The 24,893-nt window shown below is 44.9% G+C and overlaps 1 protein-coding gene across 1 annotated transcript; it reads right to left on the bottom strand.

Annotated features, from left to right (window-relative positions):
• Window positions 1–18,798: 18,798 nt before the first annotated feature.
• Window positions 18,799–19,830, bottom strand: LOC142662629 (galactoside alpha-(1,2)-fucosyltransferase 2-like). Its single transcript, XM_075840841.1, has one exon. It carries the CDS (start codon window positions 19,828–19,830, stop codon window positions 18,799–18,801), a length of 1,032 nt encoding a protein of 343 aa, XP_075696956.1.
• Between the last annotated feature and the right edge of the window lie 5,063 nt (window positions 19,831–24,893).

Raw genomic sequence — 24,893 nt, 5'->3', positions numbered from 1 at the left:
CCACCCAAACCAAACCGAGCTTTAGTGCTTCCTAAGGGTGAACTGGCAGACATCAAATAAGAAGTTTAACACCTGGGCCCCAAAGTTGAAACTCTAGAGTGAACGCAATCTGCTATTTTCTCCCACAGTCAAGCTATTGCATCCTCCCTGGTGACCTGCCACCTCAACTCCCTCTACACCTATCCGAAAGATCAGGATAATAGGGGAAAGTGTAATAACCTCTGCATCAGGGGATTTACTTTAAAGAGGCTCTGTCACCAGATTTTGCAGCCCCTATCTGCTATTGCAGCAGATAGGCGCTGCAATGTAGATTACAGTAACGTTTTTATTTTAAAAAAACGAGCATTTTTGGCCAAGTTATGACCATTTTTGTAGTTATGCAAATGAGGCTTGCAAAAATCCAAGTGGGTGTGTTTAAAAGTAAAAGTCCAAGTGGGCGTGTATTATGTGCGTACATCGGGGCGTTTTTAATACTTTTACTAGCTGGGCGTTCTGATGAGAAGTATCATCCACTTCTCTTCAGAACGCCCAGCTTCTGGCAGTGCAGACACAGCCGTGTTCTCCAGAGATCACACTGTGTCGTCACTAACAGGTCCTGCATCGTGTCAGACGAGCGGGGACACATCGGCACCAGATGATTCTGCAGCAGCATCAGCGTTTGCAGGTAAGTCGCTACATCGACTTACCTGCTAACGCCGATGCTGCTGCAGAATCAACTGAAGCCTCTGGTGCCGATGATTCCGACACGATGCAGGACCTGTGAGTGACGTCACAGATCTGCACTGCCAGAAGCTGGGCGTTGTGAAGAGAAGTGGATGATACTTCTCATCAGAGCGCCCAGCTAGTAAAAGTATTAAAAACGCCCCGATGTACGCACATAATACACGCCCACTTGGACTTTTACTTTTAAACACACCCACTTGGACTTTTGCAAGCCTCATTTGCATTACTACAAAAATGGTCATAACTTGGCCAAAAATGCTCGTTTTTTAAAAATAAAAACGTTACTGTAATCTACATTGCAGCGCCTATCTGCTGCAATAGCAGATAGGGGCTGCAAAATCTGGTGACAGAGCCTGGTTTGGTTTCCCTCCTGAGTCTATTCATAAAATCCTCTCGCTCTACTCTTCCCAAAATGTCAAGGGCTCTTTGTCCCCCCTTTTCACATCCGTAATGGTACTAAGCAGGGTTGTCCCTTATCCACCCTGCTATTTGTCCTCACCATGGAATCCCTGATCCAACAACTGAGACAGGAACCCCTGCTCAAGGGAATAAGGACTGGGGACAAAATACACATGACTGCCTCCTTTGCTGACGACTTGCTGGTTATAATCATCATCTATGACCTTGTATTATTCTGCTCCAAATAGCTATAATTTCTACCCCCATTATCCAACAGCAATAAAATAAACGCCCATTTATGACCATTCTTAAAGAAAAGATCTTCCAAATCTAAACAGTAGCCTCCTTGCCTGACTTTTCCTCTCTTAATTTTCTGGCCTATTCCCAATTAAGGCAGTGCTACATTGACGCTACTAAGTGTCCTCTGTATGAGCGTTCGATGACATGGTTGGAATCCTTTCTTCTACTATGCTAAATAGATTGGCTCATCTGATCACACTTTCTTACCATATATGAAGGCCTAGGAACGACAATTAAATATTTCTGTTTCTGGGGAGGATCTGAGGAAGGTAAATAAGAATTCTCTGGGAATATCAAGATGTGTTCAATTCCAGGAGCCGACGTATAAACTAGTCTGACGATGGTACAAAATGTACTCTGTTCTCAATAAAATATATGTGGACGGTAGCCAATTATGTTGGCGATGCCATCAAGCCCTTGGTACTTAATGACATATTTGGTGGGCCCGTGATAGGACTAGACTGTTTTGGACGCAAGTCTCATATGCCATCACTCTATCCTTACACTAAATATAGTTTTCTTGAACCTTTACTCCTCAGAGGCTTTCCAAAAATCATTTGGCTCCATTTTCTAGGCATGGCAAAATCCCTCTATATTGGGCCTCAACCACACCTCCTCCGATCAGTCACTGGCTGGCAAAAAATTCTCAGCTAGCGAGAATGGTGTTGTCCCATTTAGAATTGCATACTCACTACAAATTTAAGACAATTTAGCAACCATGGTTTGACCTTTGTAAAGATGAATCCTATAAAAATCTCTGGGATGGTGATCGTCAATTTCATCTATTGGAGTTATGGTGAAACGGCCGAAGTTGTCAATGTGTTTAATAGTGCGTTTTTTTTATACACTATGTAAAATAAATAGTTTATTACAGTTGGACCTATGTTTGCTTAGTCTACAATTAGGGCTGGTATCAGAAATTTTGGGGCCCCATACAGTGAGATTGGTCAAGGCACCTGGGGGTTTACCGTTTGAGCCTGTAAAGGAAGGGACGTGAACAAAATGGACAGCGGGAAGGAAGGTTGTCAAAGGGGTTTACTGAGATATTAAAATTAGTTTAATAGTACTTTAAGTTGAAAATAGATCAAATTGTAACATACTTATCTTAGAATTCTGTGCCATTCACGCACCACAGGTACCCACCCGCCTGTCCCCCATCATCTGTTTACCTTGCTTACACAATGATGTGATGGGTTGATGTCACGTGATTGTGGCAGCTAGTCACAGTCGTATTAGATAAGGGTACTGAGGTGTGGGAATGGCACAGTATTTACAGTAACTAGCAGCAGCACTAGCAGTCTGGGGCATTGCTAAGGTCTTAAAACGGAAGGGAAGACAGTATATCTATAGCACTATGACCCTATAGCTATGGATAGGATTAAATACAGAGGCTTAGCAGACTATCACATATGATAGGCTTAGATATAGTGTCCAGTTCACTGACATTATGGCTCCAGCACTGGACCCAGGAAAGGTAAGAATAATAATTGCTTTGCTTATGTCTTAGGGCCTGTTCACATCACCATTCATTTCCGTTCCGGGGTTCTGTCGGAGGTTTCCGTCGGGTGAACTCTGCATCGGAAAGTGAAACCACAGCTTCCGTTTCAGTCACCATTGACGGAGTCGACTGCGCTATTGATTCCGTCGGAAAACCGGAAACCTGCTGGAATGGTGACGAACGGAAACTATTAGCGATGTTTCCGTCACCATATGTGGCTACTCCTTGAGAGGAATCCCCGTTGCCGATGATCTGGCTGGTAATTCCGCTCCAGGAGGAGCCTCTGACGTCAATGTCCATATATGGACAGTAATCTCAGGGGTTTCCTCTAGAAGCGGAATCCCCGGCCATATCATCGACAATGGGGATTTCGCTCAATCAGTAGCCACTGACGTCATTGGCCATATATGGACAGTTACATCAAGGGCTTGCCTGAGCATAGAGCTTAAAGTAGCGCTGTGCAAGTGAAGTTGTCGGTGAGTGGAGGAGCTCCCTCTGTTCCTCCGCTCTGAACTAATTCTGAAGCATGGTGTCACGGTAACAGGGTATGTGGACCCACTAGGCCGCTCCGCCATAGCGGAGAAGCAACATACCAGGTCTCAGTCTATAAAAAAAAGTCTAATGGCAGTTCGTAACACATGGGTACCTGAACTAGTCCAGACGGTGGCTGTGGCTTCAGTACGGATGGAGATCGGTGCAACAGGTTGCTCCAGATGTGGTGGGCAGTACAAGATGTGGCAGAAAACACTGGACATGGCAGAAGACACTGGGTGTGGCACAAATCATGGCGCACTCCATATTTAAGCAATCATTTGTAACTTTTGACCATTTTACGGTTATCTCGCCAGTTTACAAACGTGACAAGAAAATTCGGTGGAGTTTAACGGAAAGGGCGTAGCCTCTGCAGACCGACAGATTTACAGATTTTAATGTAATGCAGTTCACAATAAGACTGGCGTATGAAGCACAAGTCTTAATAAATCCCCTCCTATATGTTTGGTATGAGGCAGGCACAATATTATTAAGACTCTGTTCACACGGCTTTGTTCAGGCTTCCATTGCCCATGACAGAATGGATTTCAAAATTTATCAGTACGGATGGTGTAAAACGGAATCCAGCACTAGTGTGCTTTAAACCTTTACTTGACTTAATCCCTTAACGACATGCCACGTACATATATGTGTCAGCCGTAAAGGGGAAGTATGGAGCGGCTCACTAGGATTCACCAGTTTAACCACTTAGATACCGTTGTCAATAGCAGCTGCTGCATCTAAACCATTAGAAAGAGGAGGACGACACCCTCCAACAGCCCATTGGTCCCCACGCAACAAGATCACGGGATGCCGATGGTTGTCATGAGAGCCTGGGGGCCTAATCAAGACCCAGAGGTCTGACATCTTAACACTCCTATCAAGTCCTGCCAGAGGCAGGACTTGATAGGATGCTGTAATTATCACGTTAAACTGCAATACATTAGCCTTGCAATATGTAGTGCAAGCGATCCAATGATCGCTGGTTCAAGTCCCCTTAGGGAGACATAAAAAAAAAACTGTTAAATAAAGTAAAATACTTTTTCCAAATTTTCTTTAAAGTAATGTTAAAAAAAATATAGATTAATCTAACCCAGTATTGCTACATCCTTCGGTAAAGATCTGAAACATTAATATAACGTTATTTAACCCGCACGGTGAATGCCGTAAAAATAAAAACGCCAGAATTGCTGTTATTTTGTGACCTCAGCTCTAAAAAAGTGAAAAAAAAAAAGTGATCAAAAAGACGTATGTACCCCAAATGGTACCAATAAAAGTACAGCTAGCTCCGCAAAAAAACAATCCCTCATACAGCTCCATCTACTAAAATATTTAAAAAAATTATGGCTTTCAGAATGTGGCGACACAGAACTATTTTTTTTTAACAAATCGTTATTTCTTTGAAAAAGTGGTAAAACTTAAAAAAAATATATACATTTAGTATCTCTGTATTCATATTAACCTGCAGAATGTAGTTTACATGTTGTTTTTAAAGTCCATGATGCCATCACAAGATACATGACATCATAGATACCCCAGAACACTAAATGACCTCACAAGACTCATTACATCACAATTAGTCAACGGATGTGTAAAGTTCTACAACTGAAATAGGTTGTTTCACTTGCGTTTGACAGCTGGAGCAGGATACGTCCAGGTATGTACTCACTCCCCACTCAATGCTATGGGCCTCGTTCACACATAGTGCACCATTGAAGCGGTTGTCTCATTATCTTTAATAATGGAGCTGCTGCAGCAATAATCTGGTCATCGCAGGTCCGGCACCTGAGACCCCCGGAAACAGATTAATTTTTATGGGTGAAGCCAGGCATTTCCCCTGAAGCAGCCGTACACTTAATGCATAGATGTCCCAAGTCTGCCAGAGCGAGATCCCTGAATTGTTAGCGGGTCTCCACTATGGCTCTTGAAAAGGGGTCCCGAATAATGCATATAGACAGGAGTTGTACTGCTGGCACAACACCTATTATGAGATTAGGAAAGAAGAGCAACACTCTTTTCTATAAGCAGTGTCTGGTATTACAGCACTTTATTCTGGCTCAGCTGCAATACCAGACACAGTCTAGACCCATCTCTCTAATCTCATAGAAACCCTTTAGTGTACAAAACTGTTTTTCTACAGTGCTTGTCAGGGCATTTTTTTCCCCAATTCTTGGAATTGTACCTAGGTCTATTTCTATGGGAAAATGTGCAATAACGTATCTGCGAACACGGCCTTAAAGGGGTTGTCCCATGAGTACAACTCTACTTTTGTAGCTCCCCCAAGTGATCATCTTGTTTTGCCTGGAGAAGCTGCTGGCACTTGTACATTTTCTTCTATCCATGTGGTATTACACTGCACCTATTGAAATCAATGGTGGTGCCAAGTCCTTTAGATCGGAGGCTGCTCTTTTCAGAGGCTTACCTCGCTACCTAATAGAGAAAGGTCCTCAGCAGGGGAATCCTTCTAAATCTGCAGTCACACATGTCATTAAAAATATGCCACAAAATCCGCAACAGTAATTCCGCAGTAATTACTGTTGCAGATTTTGTGCTGTATTTTGGTTCAAAATTTCACATGGAATTGAAGTCTTTGCTGAAATTCTGCATCCAAAATTTGCAACACATCCAGAAAATTATACAGAAAATATTTCCACAGTGGAAATATTCTGCACAGAAAGTTAAAATGTATGTATGTGTTGCTGATTTTGTTTCCACCATAGTAATACATGGTGTCAATTTTCACACCGTTATAGGGTATACGGATAAGGGTTGTCCTGATGGTACAACCCTTATAAAATGAGGTTCTATTAGGGCAGTTTTGCCTATACTGTGGAATCAAGATATTCTGTATTATAAATTTTTAGTAAAATTGGCTCATCTTTTGCGGTCAGCTCTTTTTGGTCCTTTTTCGATATGTATAAAAGAGCTCTTCATTTGTTTCATGACTTGGACATTTCTCGCAATATATTGTCTCTAGCATATCACAATAAATGTCTTAACATCTAATATTGTGTTGATTTCCTTTTCTAGGACTGACTTCAGAAATTTTGCAGATGCAGGATGTTTGAAGAAGCTGTTAAAGCAAGAGTCCAGGAAGACATAAATGGTCTAGGCTATCTTCACATCACGTTTTTTGGCCTAAATTTACCGTATATGCCAGGAAAATCTCCCAATGCACACATTAGACACAGGCTGTGAAGGATGCCTAATAGTGGCATCCATCACCCATAGACTATTATGGCATTCATTTAACGTTTACGCCGTACGTTCATGACGTATATGTTTAATGGATGTCTGTGAGATGTATGCCATACAGTGGCATATGTCACCTACAGAATACTATGTTAAAAAACATATACTGCACAGAATACTTTTTTTTACAGGATCCTGTTGAATGGAATAGCACACTAATCCATACTCAAAAATAGGTATACTGAGGTATACAAGATGGACGGAGGCCAAAAGAACACTCTTTTGGCCTGTGTTGGGCTAATGGCGCTCTATAGACACATTTAGTGTACACGTCGAGAGCTTTCCTTGCGTACATGCTAAACGAATGGAAAAAACGTGATGTCAATGGGGCCTAATATTAGATTGTAAGCTTTTAGGATCAGAATGTCTTGTTATATTAGATTGTAAGCTCTAAAGAGCAGGATATCGATTACATTACAGCTTAAACTCTTCATATATGACGGTGACATCAGTGGCTCCACCTGGAGAGGAATTTCCAGCTACTGCATTGGCGACGTTCTATTTAGGAATTACAGCATCTTAAAGCTCCAGAGTGTTGGAAACACCCTGTCTTGTAATTACGGCATCTTAAAGCTTCTAACATCACTATCCTTGTATGGACATGAAGCCAGAAACGCCTCCAGAAGCGGAATCCTCGACCAGAGATTTGCCGATACTCTGGCCAGGGATTCCGGCATCTCAAAGCTCCTAACGTCACTATCCATATATGGACGGTGATGTTAGGGGGTCCTCTATCAGCTAAATCCACGGCTGACGTTCTGTTTTGGAACTACGGTATCTTAATACTCCTAGCGTCACTATCTATATATAGACAGCGAATTCAGGGGCTCGTCCAGGAGCGAAATCCCCGACCAGAGCATTACCGATGCTTTGGCCAGAAATTCCAGCAACTCAAAGCTCCTAATTTCGCTGTTCATATATGAACAGTGACATCAGGGGCTACTTCAGAAGCAGAAATCTCGGCCAGAGCATCGGGAAAGCTCTGGGCGGGGTTTAGAATCCCTGGCCAAAGCGTTGCTGTTGTTCTAGTTGGGTATTCCTCCATCTCAAAGCTCCTAACGTCACTATCCATATATGGATGGTGATGTTAGGGGATCCTCCAGGAGCTAAGTCCATGGCTAGAGCGTTGCCGACGTTGTGTTTTGGAATTACTGAATATCAATGCTTCTAGCGTCTCTGTCTATATATAGATAGCGACTTCAGGGGCTCATCCAGGAGAAAAATCCCTGACCAGTGCATTACTGATATTTTTGGGCAGGAATTCCTGCAACCAAAGTTCCTAATATCACTGTTCATATATGAACAGTGATGTAAGGGGCAATTTCAGAAGCAGAAATCTCGGCTAGAGCATCGAGAAAGCTCTGGGCGGGGAATCCAGCATATCAAAGCTCATAACTATACTGTTCATACATGGACAGTGACTTCAGGCGTTCCTCCAAGAGCGGAATTCTCAGCCAGAGCGTTGCCGATGCTTTAACTGGGAATTCTGTCATCTCAAAGCTCCTTACGTCACTGTCTATATATAAACAGTGACGTCAGGGGCTCCTCTTGAAGCAGAATCTCCAGCCAAAGCGTTGCTGTCACTCTGGCCAGGCATTCTACCATCTGAGAGCTCCTAACGTCACTGTCCATATATGGACAGATTTGTCAGAGGCTCTTTCAGAGTCGAATCCTCGGTTAGAGCGGTGCCGTAGCTCTGGTCGGGAATTCCGCCATCTGGAAAATCCTAACGTCACTATCCCTAAATGGAGGTTGATGTCAGGGGATCCACCAGGAGCGGATTCCCAGGCCACAGCGATGCCTATGTTTTGACCAAAAGTTCAGAATGTTATTGTCCATTTATGGACGGTGACGTCAGGGGTTACCCCAGGTGCGGAATTCCCAGCCAGAGCGTTGCCGATGTTCTGAAATTTCATTTTGGTATCCAAAATCTCCTAATGTCATGGTCCATACATGGATAGTGATGTCATGTTCTTCTCCGTGAGAGAAATCATTGGCCAGAGCATCGGCAATGATCTGGCTGGAGATTTTAGTTTCTCAAAGCTCCGAACGTCACTGTCCATACTGTATATGGACAGTGACGTTAAGGGCTAACCCAGGAGCAGAATTCCCGGCAAGAATGTTTCCGATGTTTTGGCCTTGAATTTTGGCATCTGAAAGCTCCATACATGGATAGGGATATCAGGGGCTTCCCCAGGAGTAAAATGTTTGGCCAGAGTGTCGGCAACGCTTAGGCCGGAGAGTTTAGCATCTCAAAGTTCCTAGCGTCACTGTCCATATATGCACGATGACATCAGGGGGTCCTCCAGGAGTGAATTTGCTTGCCAGAGCGTTGCCAACAATCTGCCTGGGGATTTCCAATCTTAAAGCTTCTAACGTCACTTCCATATGTGGACAGTGAACTCATAGAATTCTCCCGAAGCAAAGTCCCTGGCCAGAGTATTGCCGACAATCTGTCCGGCGATTTCGGCATCTCAAAGTTCCTGACGTTACTGTCCATATATGGACAGTGATGTCAAGGGGTCCTCCAGGAGCGGATTCCCTGGCCAGAGCATTCCAGCAACTTAAATCTTCTAACGTCACTGTCCTTGTATAGACAGTGATGTCAAAGGCTTCGTCAGAACCAGAGTTTCCATCCAGAGCGGTTGCGATACCTGTACAGTGAGATATACGCCGCTACCATATGTCGGGGGTATACAGCGAGACTCCTCCCAACGCATACCTCCAATGGATGGAAAATAATGCAATATGAACCAGGCCTTATGACATACAGTGGCATACATCACTCATAGGATACCATGTTAAAAACGTATACGTTTAATGTATACATTTATTTTGCTGGGCTTCATGGGATCACTTACCAGCCAGATGGTGGCCAAAAAGGCACTCTTTTCGCCTTTGTCTGAAAATATATTCCTATTAACAAGTTTAGCCTATATGTAGGAGTTTTCCTGACATACACGCTAAGCATAAACAAAAAATGTGATGTGAAAAGGGGGATTAAGGCCCTGTTCACATCATGTATTTTTGGCCTAAGTTTAGAGTATTCACCGTTAAAAGTTTGTGATGTATATGTTAAACATAGGCTGTGACGGATGCCTGACTGTGGCATCCATCACCCATAGGCTATTATGGCATCTATTTAACGTTTATGTCCTGAAAAGTTCATGACATATACGTTTATTGGATGCCTGTAACATATGCCATATGGTGTCATACGTCACCCAGAGGATCCCATGGTACAAAACGTATACAGCTCAGAATGAGCTTTTATATGGGATCCTATTGAATAGAATAGCGTAATCTGCTACATTATTCCATACCGAATAATAGGCATACTGACGTAAACCAGACAGATGGAGGCCAAAAGATAACACTATTGGCCTCTGTTAGGCTAATAGTGCCCTATGGACGCGTTTAGTGCGTACGTGAAGAGGTTTCCTGGAGTACATGCTAAAAGAAGGGCAAAGAATGTGATGTCAATTGTGTCTAATGTGATTAGATTGTAATTCCCCCCCCCCCCTTTTCCCATACAGTCTTCTTGTCTATGTTATGTTAGATTGTAAGCTCTTAGGCTGGGTTCACACGACCTATTTTCAGGCGTAAACGAGGCGTATTATGCCTCGATTTACGCCTGAAAATAATGCTCCAATACGTCGGCAAACATCTGCCCATTCATTTGAATGGGTTTGCCGACGTACAGTGCCGACGACCTGTAATTTACGTGTCGTCGTTTGACAGCTGTCAAACGACGACGCGTAAAATTACTGCCTCGTCAAAGAAGTGCAGGACACTTCTTTGGACGTTTTTGGAGCCGTTTTCTCATAGACTCCAATGAAAACAGCTCCAAAAACGGACGTAGAAAACACCGCGAAAAACGCAGCGAAAAACGCGAGTTGCTCAAAAAACGTCTGAAAATCAGGGGCTGTTTTCCCTTGAAAACAGCTCCATATTTTCAGACGTTTTTGGTCACTACGTGTGCACATACCCTTAGGGTATGTTCACACGACAGCATCCGTAACGGCTGAAATTACGGGGATGTTTTCAGGAGAAAACATCCCCGTAATTTCAGCCGTAACGGCATGTGCAGGCGCTTGAATGCCGCGTCCATTACGGACGTAATTGGCGCTGCTTTTCATTGGAATTAATGAATAACGGCTCCAATTACGCCCCAAGAAGTGACAGGTCACTTCTTTGACGCGGGCGTCCATTTACGCGCCGTCATTTGACAGCGGCGCGTAAATATACGCCTCGTGTGAACAGGCAAACGTCAGCCCATTGCTTTCAATGGGCAGATGTTTGTCAACGCTTTCAAGCCGCATTTTTCGGACGTAATTCGGGGCAAAAATGCCCGAATTACGTCCGTAATTAGTGTGTGTGAACATACCCTAACCATGATGAGTATGATCAAAAACTCAAAACTCAAAAACTAGAACATTACTTCAGGCCTTGTTCACATCACATTTATTTGCCTATGTTTGACATATACGCTGGAAAAGTTCCCGACGTGTACGTTAAACGTAGGCTGTGATGGACGCCCTAAGGGTATGTTCACACAGCCTCTTTTCAGATCGTAAACGCCCTGAAAAATGGCTAAAAATACGGAGGCTGAACGCCTCCGAACATCTGCCCATTGATTTCAATGGGAAAAACGGGGTTTTCGGTCACACGAGGTGTTTTTTACGCGGTCGTTTGTAAAAACAGAGCGTAAAAAAACGCCCTGTAAAAAAGAAGTGCATGTCACTTCTTGAGCCGTTTTTGGAGCAGTTTTTCATTGTCTCAATAGAAAGACAGCTCCAAAAAACAGCCGTAAAAAACGTATCAAAAAACGCTTGATGCATAAAAAACCGGCTGAGAATCAGGGGCTGTTTTCCCTTGAAAACAGCTCTGTATTTTACGGCCATTTTTCGTTTGCTGTGCGAACATACCCTAAGGGTATGTGCACACACAAAATAAAAAACGTCTCAAAATACGGAGCTGTTTTCAAGGGAAAACGTCTCCTGATTTTCAGAGGTTTTTGAATCAAAGTCGCTTTTTTTACTGCGTTTTTTACGGCCGTTTTTGGAGCTGTTTTTCAATAGAGTCAATGAAAAACGGCTCCAAAAATGGCTCAAGAAGTGACATGCACTTCTTTATCGCGGTCGTTTTTTTATGCGGCCGTTTTTCAAAACAGCCGCGTAATAAAACAGCCCGTCGGAACAGAAAGCCGTTTTCCCATTGCAATCAATGGGCAGATGTTTGGAGACGTTCTGCTTCCGATTTCTCGGCCGTTTTTCGTTGGTTTACGGCCCAAAAAACAGCCAAACATAAGCCGTGTAAACATACCCTTAACAGTGACATAAATTCCTAAAGACTATAAGGCCTCATGCACACATGCCATGTGCACGGCCGCGATTTTCGGGTCAGCCGGCAGCGGACTGTCAGCTGCGAGCCGCCCGCAAATCGCGGGCTATGCACATGGCCGCGACCATTATTTTCAATGAGCCCGGACCGCAGAACACGGCCGTAATATTCTTTCTGCGGTGCGGGCTCCCAGGCCATGCAAGGACCGTAAAACTACGGTCGTGTGCATGGCCCCATAGAAATGAATGGGGCCGCAATTCTGCCGTGGATTTTCGGGGGAATTGCGGCCGCAAAAGCACATTCGTGTGCATGAGGCCTTATGGTTCACATTAAACAGAGACATTATGAACTGCGATCATGAGAGTTTATGACATATCTGTTAACTGGATACCATTATAGTCCACGCGTGACGGATGCAACTATCAGGCATTCATGACAGACATCTGTTACTTATAGACTAATATATGGTATACGTTTAACATTTAAAGCTATTAAAAAGCCCATGATGTATATGTTAAACATACAGCACATTCGGAAAGTCTTTAGACCCTTTCAATTTTTTCACATTTTGTTATTTTGAGGCCTTGTGCTAAAATAAAAAAGAAGCAATGTTTTCCTGATCATATTGCACTCAATAACCCATAATGATAAAAGTGAAAACAGAATGTTAGTAATCGTTGCTAATGCATTGAAAAGAAAAAAACTAAAACATTGCATTGACATAAGTATTCACATCCTTTATTCAGTACTTAGTTGACAGTGATAACAGCCTCCAAGTCTTCTTGGATATGATGGCACAAGGTTTACACACCTGGATTTGGGGATTTTCTACCATTCTTCTTTGCAGATCCTCTCAAGCTCATTAAGGTTGGATGGGCACCGTCGGTGGACAGCCATTTTCAGGTCACTCCAGTGATGTTCGATTGGGTTCAAATCAAGGCTCTGGCTGGGCCACTCAAGGACATTCACAGAGGTGTCCCTAAGCTGTGTTGTCTTGGCTGTGTGCTTAGGGTCATTGTCTTGTTGGAAGGTGAATCTTCAGCCCAGTATGAGGTCCAGAGAAGTCTGGATCAGGTTTTCATTAAGAATATCTCTGAACTTTGCTCCATTCATCTTTCCCTCAACCCTGACCAGTGCCCCTGACCTAGCCGCTGTAAAACACCCCTACAGCATGATGCTGCTACCACCATTCTTCACTGTAGGGATAGTATTGGGCACGTATTTGGATTCTTGGCCCCTCTCCTACCAAGGCCCTTCTCCCCTGATTACTTAGTTTAGTGGGGCGGCCAGCTCTAGGAAGAGTTCTGGCTGTTCCAAACTTCTTCCAATTAAAAAGGCCAATGTGCTATTGGGAACTTTCAGTTCAGTGGAATTTTTTTGTACCCTTTTCCAGATCTGTGCCTCCACACAATCCTGTCTCTGAGCTCTACAGGCAGCTAATTACTCATCATGGCTTGGTTTTTGCTCTGATATAGATTGTCAGCTGTGAGACCTTATATAGACAGAGGTGTGTCTTTCCAAATCATGTCCAATCAAATGAATTTACCACAGGTGGACTCCAAACAAGGTGTAGAAACATTTCAAAGATGATCTAGAGAAATGGGAGGCCCCCAGAGCTAAATTTCAAGTGTCATAGCTAGGGTCTGAATACTTATGTTCATGCGATATTTGAGTTTTTCATTGCAAAAATTTCTACAATTCTGTTTTCACTTTGTCATTATGGGGTATTTTATGCAGAATGATGGGGAAAATCTTGAATTGTTTTTTTATTTCAGCACAATAAAATGTGAAAAAAGTGAAAGGGTCTGTAGACTTTCTGAATGCCTTCTATCTCTGTGATATATTATGGTGGCATACACCACCTCTCATGTTAAAATAAACATACCGCATAGTATAATGTTTTTTTTAGGGATCCCCTGGGATGGAATACAGAAGTTTTCTATGCCATATAATACCAAAAAAATAAAAGTATAACTATGATAACATATAGCAGCCTAACGGAGGCCAAAATGGACATCTTAACCTTGTATGTCTGCAGCTTTCCGTACGGAAACGCTAAATGCAGCACCAAACGTAGTGCATAGGGGTCCTTATTCTTTCTCTTTGTCCATCTTACAGGGTAAATGGTCCAGGTAAAGTTCTGTAGAAGCCATGTTTGAGCCTCAGAGCTTTAGGCCCTGTTCACACAGAGTATTTTGTAGGCAGAAAAAATCTGCCTCAGAGTTCCTTCATGGATTGCAAGTATTTTTCTGCTGTTTTTCCCAGCGTTTTTTGCCCACGGCCATTGAAGCAAATGCAAGGACCGCGGGCAAAAAACACATCAGAAACAAGCGTCACAGGTTCTTTCTGCCTCCCTTTCTGCCTCCCATTTAGTCAATGGGAGGTCAGAGGCGGAAACTGTGGCAAGAAAGGACATGCTGCTTTTTTCCCCATGAGCGGCAAAAACCAACCCAGGAAAGAAAACTCCTCTGCCTCCCATTGAAATAAATGAGGGGGGGGGGGGGTTCAGACGTTTTTTTGGCGCTGATTCTAGGGCTTTGTTCGAGTCAAAATCAGCATAAAAAAACGCTGTGAACTGACCCTTAGAGTATGTTAAAGGGAAAGTTTCAGGATCCAGATACAGAGTATACAATAGATGATCTGTCTGGCAAAGAACACTTTGGCAGAGTTTTATTATTTCTGACATTTCGTATGCCAGTCAATAAACAGTTCACTGGTTTAATATGCGACACTTATTAAGAGATGAACGCTTCTTAATAAAAGTGTCACATCGGCCGGATGCGTATGCTTCCTGGAGTGGGTGGTTTGTGACGTCGCGGGTGTCTGGTCGGTTATTCATTACTTGGACGACTTCCTGTGCATCGGCCCCGTGGGTTCGTTGGTGTGTTCTACTCTACTATACACGGTGGAGTGGGTAGCAGTTCGTTTTGGTGTTCCGCTGGCACCTGTCAAACGGAGGGCCCTCGGAATTGCTTAGTTTTTCTGGGGATCACCATTGATTCTGTTAACATGAAGTGCCGTCTTCCTGTTGACAAGTTGGAGTCCCTGCGGGTTGCTATTGGGAGAGCAAGATACCTGCGGAAGATAGTGCTCAAGGAGTTACAATCCCTAGGCAAACTTAATTTTGCTTGCCGGATTATGCCCATGGGCAGGTTGTTCTGTAGGAGGTTGGCGAGGGCGACGGCAGGCGTTCAGGATCCACATCATTATGTTAGGTTGAACAGGGAGCATTTGGCTGTATGGTTGGAGTTCTTGCAAATTTACAACGGAAGGTTGCTTCTTATGTCCCCGGTGGTGGATAATTTTGATTGGGAGCTGTTTACCGACGCTTCTGGAAGTGTCGGGTTCGGCGCCTATTGTAAGGGACAATGGTGTGTGGCACGGTGGCCGGCGGACTGAGTCGGACTTGGATTGGTGAGGAACCTTGCTCTCTTGGAACTTTTCCCTATTTTGGTGGATGTTGGTGATTTGGGGTGAGCGGTTCTGGGATAGCAAGGTGCGCTTCCATTGTGATAATATGGTGGTGGTGTTGGCCGTTAATAATGTATCGGCGTCTTCTCCTCCGTTGGTGCGATTGTTGCTTCAGTTAGTGTTGCGCTGCTTATCCCTTAATGCATGGATCATTGCGGTACATGTGCCCAGGGTGCAGAATGACATTGCAGATTCTCTTTCTCACCTACAGTGGGATCAGTTCCAGCGGCTGGCTCCAGAAGACTCGGAGGGGATCGCCTGCCCGGACAAACTTTGGGGGCTGGTCTACGAGCAGCAGGAGGATTCATACGGTCTTCCCTAGCGCCCGGTACGTGGTCGGCGTATGACGCGGTGTTGAGGGACTCGGAGGCATGGTTAGAAGGGCTGTCAGGGGTAGAGGAGGACGGCGATCGTGTAGTGGCTTTGCTGGGGTTTGTGAGCCGGGTCTCAGTGATGGGCTGGTCCGTGTCTAAGGTAACTAGTTTTGTGTCAGCTCTAGCCTTCGGCTTTAAAATTCGAGGTCTTCGGGATGTCACAAAAGATTTCTTGGTGGTCCAGGCCCTCAGGGAGTACCGTAGGGTCTGGGTTTTGCTGGAAGGGGCGTCATCCAGTTTCTTTCTTGATGTTGGAACAGTTATGGGAGGTGTTGTTTGGAGTTTGTTTCTCTGAGTTTGAAGTGACTTTGTACAGATTGCCCTTTTTCGTGGACGTTTTTTGGGGCCCTGCGGGTGGGGGAACTGGTGGCGCCTAGTACTAGTATGGCAGGAGGGTTGCAGGCAGCGGATGTGCTGTTATTTGATGGGAGGGTCGCGTTTTGGATTAGGCACTCAAAACGGATAAAGGGGTAGGGGAAAATGGGTGGTTCCTTTTGCACGTATGTGCCCGGTTTCTTGTTTTTCTTGCTATATTACCGTTAGGAGGGAAGCTGGGGGGCAGCTTTTGTGTCACGTGGATGGTTCTTTTTTGTCTCATTATCAGATTACGTGGGTTTTTCATAAATGCATAGTTGCTATGGGGTTGGCCGGGTCTGTTTTTGCTCCTTACTCCTTCCATATTGGGGCTGCTACTGAGGCGGTTCCTTGGGGGTTTGGGCCGGAGGTGGTAAAACAGATAGGTCGCTGGGAGTCCAGGTGGTTTCAGTCTTATGTCCGACCTCAGTTTGTGTGATTGTACAAGTTTTTAGGTTTTTCTTTTGTTTTGGTGTACATATATATTTGTGTGCCCCCCCCTTTTTCAATTTTTTCCTTCTTCTCATTGTAGATCACGCCCTTCGGTTGGTGTGGATACTAGGGCACTCATAAGTGCACTGGGGAGCTGTGCGGCCTGATGTTCGCCCAAATGGGCGACAATTGGGTTTTCTGAGGTCTGCTTTCATAATTCATGGGCTGCGCTCTAGAAGTATGGTTTGGAATCGGGTTCTACCTGACTTCCATCGTTATGCCCAGCTAGACAGGGTGCCGGAAGTATTGGTTTTACATGTAGGGGGTAATGACCTGGGTATGCGCCCCTTCCGGGAATTGATTAGGGATATAAAGTACAATTTGCTGCTTCTCTGGTCCTGTTTTCCCTGGGTGATAGTAGTGTGTCCCCTCGTAGAGTGTGGAGGCATGCTCGTGACACACCTCAACAAGGCTCGTGGGAAAATTAACCGGGCTGTCTCGAGTTTCGTAGTTAAGAGTGGCGGCGTCTTCATCCGCCATTATGATTTTGAGGATGGGCTGGGAAATTTCTGGTTGGGTGATGGGGTTCAACTGAACGCCGTCGGCATTGACCTTTGTCCCTGCGTATCCAAGGGGGGATAGAGCGGGCCTTGTTGATTGGTGGGGGCTCTCATTCTTAAAGGTGTTCTAAGTATGTTCGGGTGGCGGATCGGGGGTCCTTGGAGTTGGTGGTAAATTGGTGTGGGGGTATTCATCGTGGGTATGGTCCCTCCCAAATGATACAATTGCTCAGTAGTCTGGCTGATTTTGGGCTCCTGTTGGGTGGTGTCCCGAAGAGTAGTTTACACTCATTACAAGCCAACTGTGGTTATAACGGTGCTCTTGAGCCTGTGGGGAAACAGCTGGGGGTAAATATACTATATGGTGGGCAGTTTGGCGCCAGATTTTTTGTAGCTTCAAGAAATCTCCTTTCTCATTGTTTTATTTATACAAAAGAATTGTTATTTTATGTATGTTTTTGATAATAAATGGCTGCTGCTGTGTATCCAACCTAATGTCTTGGTGTGATTAACTGGTGGGGTAACTACCAGTATTTACGGTATTGGCACCAGGCAGGTAAGAAATAATGATGATGAGAGATAGTTTTTTCTTTAGAAGGAATTTGTTCTTTATTCAGTGGACGACGCGTTTCTGGACCATGCTGGACCCTTCATCACGTCTCATTGTACATGTTTGCACGTGTATAGTGCTAGGTTATATAATGGAAAAGGCTGGGAAAAATGTGCAATTTTAATCACCAGTTCGTATAGAACAAGTGTTATATAAGTGTTCCCCCTCCCTCCTCCCTTCCTGTACTTTTTCAAAATATGGGAAACTATGCCTTTACACCGGTCTTTCCCAGTCTTCTCCATTATATAACCTAGCACTATACACGTGCAAACATGTACAACAGACCAGATGAAGGGACCGGTACGGTCCAGAAGCGCGTCGTCCACTGAATAAAGAACAAATTCCTTCTAAAGAAAAAACTAGCCCTCATCATCATTATTTCTTACCTGCCTGGTGCCGATACCATAAATACTGCACTTTTTCTTTTTACCCTTCGTACCAATTTGATTCCTGTACGGAGGATTATTCCTCCCAGGGAACGCAGTGGGTGGCAGTCGGCTTTGACACAGACCAACACAGATCTCGGAGGAGCGCCGTCTCCTGTTATTTTCTTCAAATTCCCTATATGCTCTTTGCTGTTTAGAGGCAATTATTTCCATGAGACATTCTGTGAAAATGGCGTTCGTACTTGTTGTATTTTGTTTTATTGTATTTAGATTTTCTTCCAAATAAAAACTAATTGAATCTCAACATTCTGTGCTGATAAATTTGCAATATATCTTTACAGCGGTCAGAGCTCCAAATCGCCTCCTTAGACAAAGAATTACACAATAAGTTTCTGGCAGTCTGTAACCGCCACTAGGCTTTCTTAGAGCTTATGCATACTGTTTTATTATTAAGGTCATGCTAGCAAGTTAGACCCTGATCCAAGTTCTGTCATTGTGCCATTATTATATAAATGATTAGGACCCCATTAAGTATTAGTTGTTAAAAATAACTCCTCCAGAAATGTTAATTTTTATCATTTTCCTTATTTTTGAGTAGTTCAGACAGGTCAGCAGGGACAGCAATCCATTCTGGAAGGTAGATTGCTTCATACTTCACATACTTCAGGTATGATGAGTCAGGTGCACTGTAATTAGTTAGGTGCATTGTTTCACCACCTGCCAGGTATGCAGCCCAAATACCAAATGACCCAAATGTCATGATAGTGTGGTTACAGTGGGCCAAAATTGCAAAGTCTCGAGCAGGGGAACCTTCGATGCCATCTCCAGCAAAGTAAACATCTCCCAAGGAATTATTAACATTCTGCTTACACCAATCCATCCCATTACTGGCCACCACAAATATTGGGTTCTGGTACTTGTTCCTAAAGTAATCTGTGGCATTTTGTAAGTAATTTTTGTCTGCTAATACTCCTCTTTTTAGTTTGACAAAGAGTTGCACATAGTCCCCTCTGCGAACGTGAACTCCGACAAATGTTACGTTTTTCCGATTACCCCTCACTTGTGTGAGATAAGCGTTGGCTTCATCTCTAACAAAGTCATGAAATGTAAATTCTTGTAGGATTTCATTCTTTATATGATGGTAAAAAGTCCAGGAGTACACGAAACCTTTAAGTTTCACATTCTCCCCTGTGATATTACGGTATTCGGGACACATCCAATTTTGAACTTTGTATTCCTTCCACTTAATACGCTTATCAGAATCCTTAGAGATTAAGGGCAAATTTATTTTGAATAGTGAGGAAAATTCCTGATGCATCTCAGGCAGAATGTAAGCTCGATAGCCATTCATTTTTGCTAGAGCGTAGAGAGCTGCATACTCCCCTATCTGGTTCCCAAAGCGTCCTTGAGGTATTATAGTCATCATACCCTTCAATGGTCGGATGCTATCTGAAGAAATTTGAGGTCGATTTTCTTCACTGCTGGCTTTACAGAGAGTATAGAAAATCTTTTGACTGATAGGAGAATTGTACCAACAGAACAAATTAATTACAGCTAAAACTCCCACGAAGATGAAGATCAGAAAACACTTCTTCATGTTTAACAGTCCAGTCTTATCAATGCTGCAAAAAAAATAGAGATAAATAATTAAGAAAATAAAGACAAAAAAAGAAGCAGGTAAGCAAAATGTCTACATTACTTTTGGACATACTCAGAAATATTGGGGTAGACCAGTGATGGCCAAATAGTAGATCACAATCTAACACTAGACCTCAGATCTTGAGATTGGCCCACCAGGATATTCTAGTACAAGCTTCAACACTGTCACAGAATTGTAAAAATAATCTCCTCATAGGTTCTTGTTCAGTGTGCCTGTCAGTACCGGATTACAGGGAGAGCACATGGGGTACATGCATTGGGGCCTCCACCACCTAGGGGGACTAGGGGACCTCCAGCTCCTACCCTTTCTGATGGACATTTAGTGTTCTTATCCAGCAAGAAGAGTTGGCCATGAATGCATGTGAGTCTCTCTCAGGGAGTCTAAGGAAGTCGCTGGCTTGACCCAGGTTCCTGTCACCACCAATTCCTAGTGAGATGCTCATTGGAAAATCATACAGACTTGTGAGTCTTAACCAGTGCTATTAACTTGTATGGATCACACACTCCTTGACAACTAACATACACTCTAGCACAGGTCCTCGTCATATATATGGTGGATGAAGGGTACCATGGGCCACAGGCAGTTCACAAAGTGTGCCACCTCCCGAACTCTGAAGACATTGTACCATACATTTGCAGATTTTTGTTTAGATGGCCACAGATCTGGGATGGTTTGGAATTTGCTGTAAAAGCAAAATGAGCCATACAGAAAAGAAAAAGCAGGATACTTTGAGACCCTTAAGAGGTCAGGAGCTTTAAATCGTTTGTGGATTCCGGAAAGAAAATCTGCTGCGCGTGAATATAACCTTAAAGGACCAGTCTCTGTTTTTTAACTCTACATTTACCTTAAGATAAGGTAAATATATACAGCACCAGAACAAAGCTCAGTAGATATATACAACACCAGAACAAAGCTCAAATACTTAAATACAGCACCAGAACCAAGATCAGCACATTAATAGAGCACCTGAACAAAGCTCAGTACATATGTACAGCTTCAGAACCAAGCACAGTACATAAATACAAAACCAGAACAAAGCTCAGTACATAAATACAGCACCAGAACCAAGCTCATTACATATATACAGCACTAGAACAAAGCTTATTGTAATGGCCGGAAGGAGGTGAAGGGAAAGTGAGCCCTAATCTACCCACCGCCCTGTCCCTGCCTACTTGCAACGACTCGCCCTAGGCGACGAGGTACAACTGGGCGGCGGTCCCTACGCTGTCTAAGTGCACAGGAAAACAAACAGGGAACATGCAAGGGAAGGGGCAGTAGCCACGGAACGCCACGAGGAAACGGAGCGGCGAACGGACAGTCAGGACCAGGACGAAGTGAGTACACCCAAGCGGGCAAGGAGACAGAAGCAAGCCAGGGGCAAAGCAAAGCAGGTCAAGCAGAACTGCAGCAAGGCAGAAGCACGGCAGAAGCAGGCTGGAGCAAGCAGCAGTGGGGCCAGGAATCCAAAAGAATTACAAGCACTGAGGGAGAGAACAGGGCAGGTAATAAAGGACAGGGGGCGGAGCTAACTCCGACAGACCAGGCCGCGATAGGCTCTCCCACTCCTGAGCCTGCCACCCTGGTTGGTGGGAGATGGTGTCAGTCGAACACGTCTGGCCTCAGGTGTGGATTGATTAATCCCAGGAGTATACCTAGATGAAGTACCTGGCAGATCCCTAACAGTACTCCCCCTTTTATGAGGGGCCACCGGACCCTTACTAAGGGGACCCGGTTTAGTGGGGAAGAGAAGGTGGAACCTCCTGATCAATACCCCAGCGTGAACATCACGGGCAGGTGCCCAAGTCCTCTCCTCCGGCCCGTATCCTCTCCAATGGACCAGGTACTGGAGGGAGCCCTGGACCATCCTACTGTCCATAATCTTGGCCACCTCGAATTCCACCCCCTCAGGGGTGAGAACGGGAACAGGAGGTATCCTCGAGGGGGACCAGGACGGGGAGCAGCGTTTAAGGAGGGAGGCATGGAAGACGTCATGTATGCGAAATGATGGGGGGAGCTCCAGACGGAAGGATACAGGGTTGAGGACTTCAATGATCTTATAAGGTCCAATAAATCGGGGAGCAAACTTCCTGGACGGGACCTTAAGGCGCAAGTTCCTGGACGACAACCAGACCAAATCCCCGACGACAAACCGGGGGTTAGCAGAACGTCTACTATCCGCCTGAATCTTTTGTGCGCTCTGGGACGCCTCTAGGTTCTTCTGAACCTGGGCCCAGACGGTGCACAGTTCCCGATGAACATCCTCTACCTCAGGATTATTGGAACAACCAGGGGAGACGGAGGAGAATCTTGGGTTAAACCCGAAATTACAGAAAAACGGGGAGACCCCTGACGAGTTACTGACCCGGTTATTCAAGGAAAATTCAGCAAGGGGAAGGAATGAGACCCAATCGAATTGACAGTCAGAGATGAAACACCTTAAATATTGTTCCAGGGATTGGTTGGTCCTTTCCGTTTGGCCATTAGTTTCGGGATGGAAGGCGGAGGAGAAGGACAGATCAATCTCCAACTTTTTACAAAAAGCTCTCCAAAATAAGGAAACAAATTGTACCCCTCTGTCAGAAACTATATTGACTGGGGCCCCATGGAGACGCAGGATGTGTTTCACAAACAAAGAAGCTAACGTCTTGGCGTTAGGTAGCTTCTTAAGGGGCACAAAGTGGCACATCTTGCTGAAGCGGTCGACTACCACCCACACCACCGACTTGCCCTGAGATGGAGGCAAATCGGTGATAAAATCCATGGAGATATGGGTCCAAGGTCTCTGGGGAATGGGCAAGGAACGTAGTAGGCCCGCCGGTCGGGACCTAGGGGTTTTGGACCTAGCGCAAACCTCACAAGCGGCGACGTAAGCCCTAACGTCTTTAGGCAACCCAGGCCACCAATAGTTTCTGGTAATGAGGTGTTTGGTGCCCAAGATGCCAGGATGACCAGATAGAGCGGAGTCATGGTTTTCCCTGAGTACCCTCAGCCGGTATTGCAGGGGAACAAACAGTTTGTCCCCAGGGACGTTCCCGGGAGCTGCACCCTGATCAGCCGCGATATCAGAAGCTAAATCAGAATCCGTGGCAGAGACGATTATACCAGGGGGTAAAATACAAGCAGGATCCTTCTCAGAAGGAGGATTGGCCATGAAACTACGTGACAGAGCATCAGCCTTAATATTCTTGGACCCAGCCCTATAGGTAACCAAGAAATTAAATCTGGTAAAGAATAGTGCCCACCGAGCTTGTCTAGGATTAAGCCTCCGGGCCGATTCTAGGAAAACCAGATTCTTGTGATCCGTAAGGACCGTTACCTGGTGTCTGGCCCCCTCCAGGAAGTGCCGCCACTCCTCAAAAGCCCATTTAATGGCTAGAAGTTCGCGGTTGCCAATATCATAGTTCCTCTCCGTGGGCGAAAACTTCCTAGAGAAGTAAGCACAGGGGCGGAGATGGGTGAGGGAGCTGGTACCCTGGGACAAGACGGCCCCCACTCCCACCTCGGAAGCGTCAACCTCCACAATAAATGGCTCCTCTTGGTTGGGCTGAATCAGCACGGGGGCCGAGATAAAGCACTTCTTGAGGGTCTCAAAGGCCTGGACGGCCTCAGGGGGCCAATGGAGGACATCAGCACCCTTGCGGGTAAGGTCCGTAAGAGGCTTAGCGACGACCGAGAAGTTGGCAATAAATCTCCTGTAATAGTTGGCGAACCCTAAAAAACACTGTAACGCCTTAAGGGAGGCAGGTTGGACCCATTCCGCCACAGCCTGAACCTTGGCAGGGTCCATGCGGAATTCATGAGGAGTGAGGATTTGCCCTAAAAATGGTATCTCCTGTACCCCAAAGACACATTTTTCAGTCTTAGCAAACAGATTATTCTCCCGAAGGACCTGGAGCACCTTCCTGACATGCTCCACGTGGGAGGACCAGTCCTTGGAAAACACCAGTATGTCATCAAGGTACACAACAAGAAAATTACCCAGGTACTCTCTCAGGATTTCATTAATAAAATTCTGGAAGACAGCAGGGGCATTACACAACCCAAAGGGCATGACCAGGTATTCGAAATGACCCTCGGGTGTGTTGAACGCAGTTTTCCACTCATCCCCCTCTTTGATGCGGATAAGGTTATATGCCCCCCGTAGATCGAACTTAGAAAACCATTGGGCTCCCTGAACCTGATTAAAAAGATCCGGAATCAAAGGAAGTGGGTACTGGTTCCTTACGGTGACCTTATTCAGGTTACGATAATCAATGCACGGCCTAAGACCACCATCCTTCTTCCCCACGAAGAAGAAGCCAGCACCTACAGGAGAAGTCGAGGGGCGAATGAAACCCTTGGCCAGGCATTCTTGGATATATTCCCTCATAGCTTTACGTTCAGGACATGAAAGATTAAATATCCTCCCCTTAGGAAGCTTGGCACCAGGCACCAAATCGATAGCGCAATCGTAATCTCTATGGGGGGGCAACACCTCGGAGGCCTCCTTAGAAAACACATCGGCGAAGTCCTGAACAAACTCAGGAAGCGTGTTTACCTCCTCCCGGGGAGAAATAGAGTTAACAGAAAGACATGACATAAGACATTCATTACCCCATTTGGTGAGATCCCCGGTATTCCAATCAAACGTGGGATTATGCAACTGCAACCAGGGAAGGCCTAAAACCAGATCAGACGATAATCCCTGCATCACCAGTACAGAGCACTGCTCCAAATGCATGGAGCCAACAAGGAGTTCAAAAACAGGAGTATGCTGAGTAAAATAACCATTAGCAAGGGGAGTTGAGTCGATTCCTACTACAGGGATAGGATAAGGTAAATCAATACAAGGCATCTTTAGAGACATAGCAAATTCCGCAGACATGATATTAGCAGATGACCCTGAATCCACGAAAGCACTGCCCGTGGCAGCCCGGCCAGCAAACGAGACCTGAAAGGGAAGCAAAATTTTATTGCGTTTCACATTAACAGGAAATACCTGTGCGCCCAAGTGACCTCCC

The sequence above is a fragment of the Rhinoderma darwinii genome, chromosome 10 (genome assembly GCF_050947455.1).
Source record: "Rhinoderma darwinii isolate aRhiDar2 chromosome 10, aRhiDar2.hap1, whole genome shotgun sequence".
NCBI classification, from domain to species: domain Eukaryota; kingdom Metazoa; phylum Chordata; class Amphibia; order Anura; family Rhinodermatidae; genus Rhinoderma; species Rhinoderma darwinii.
Note: the sequence above shows the minus strand (reverse complement) of the source record. Positions and strands in the feature narration are given on the sequence as shown.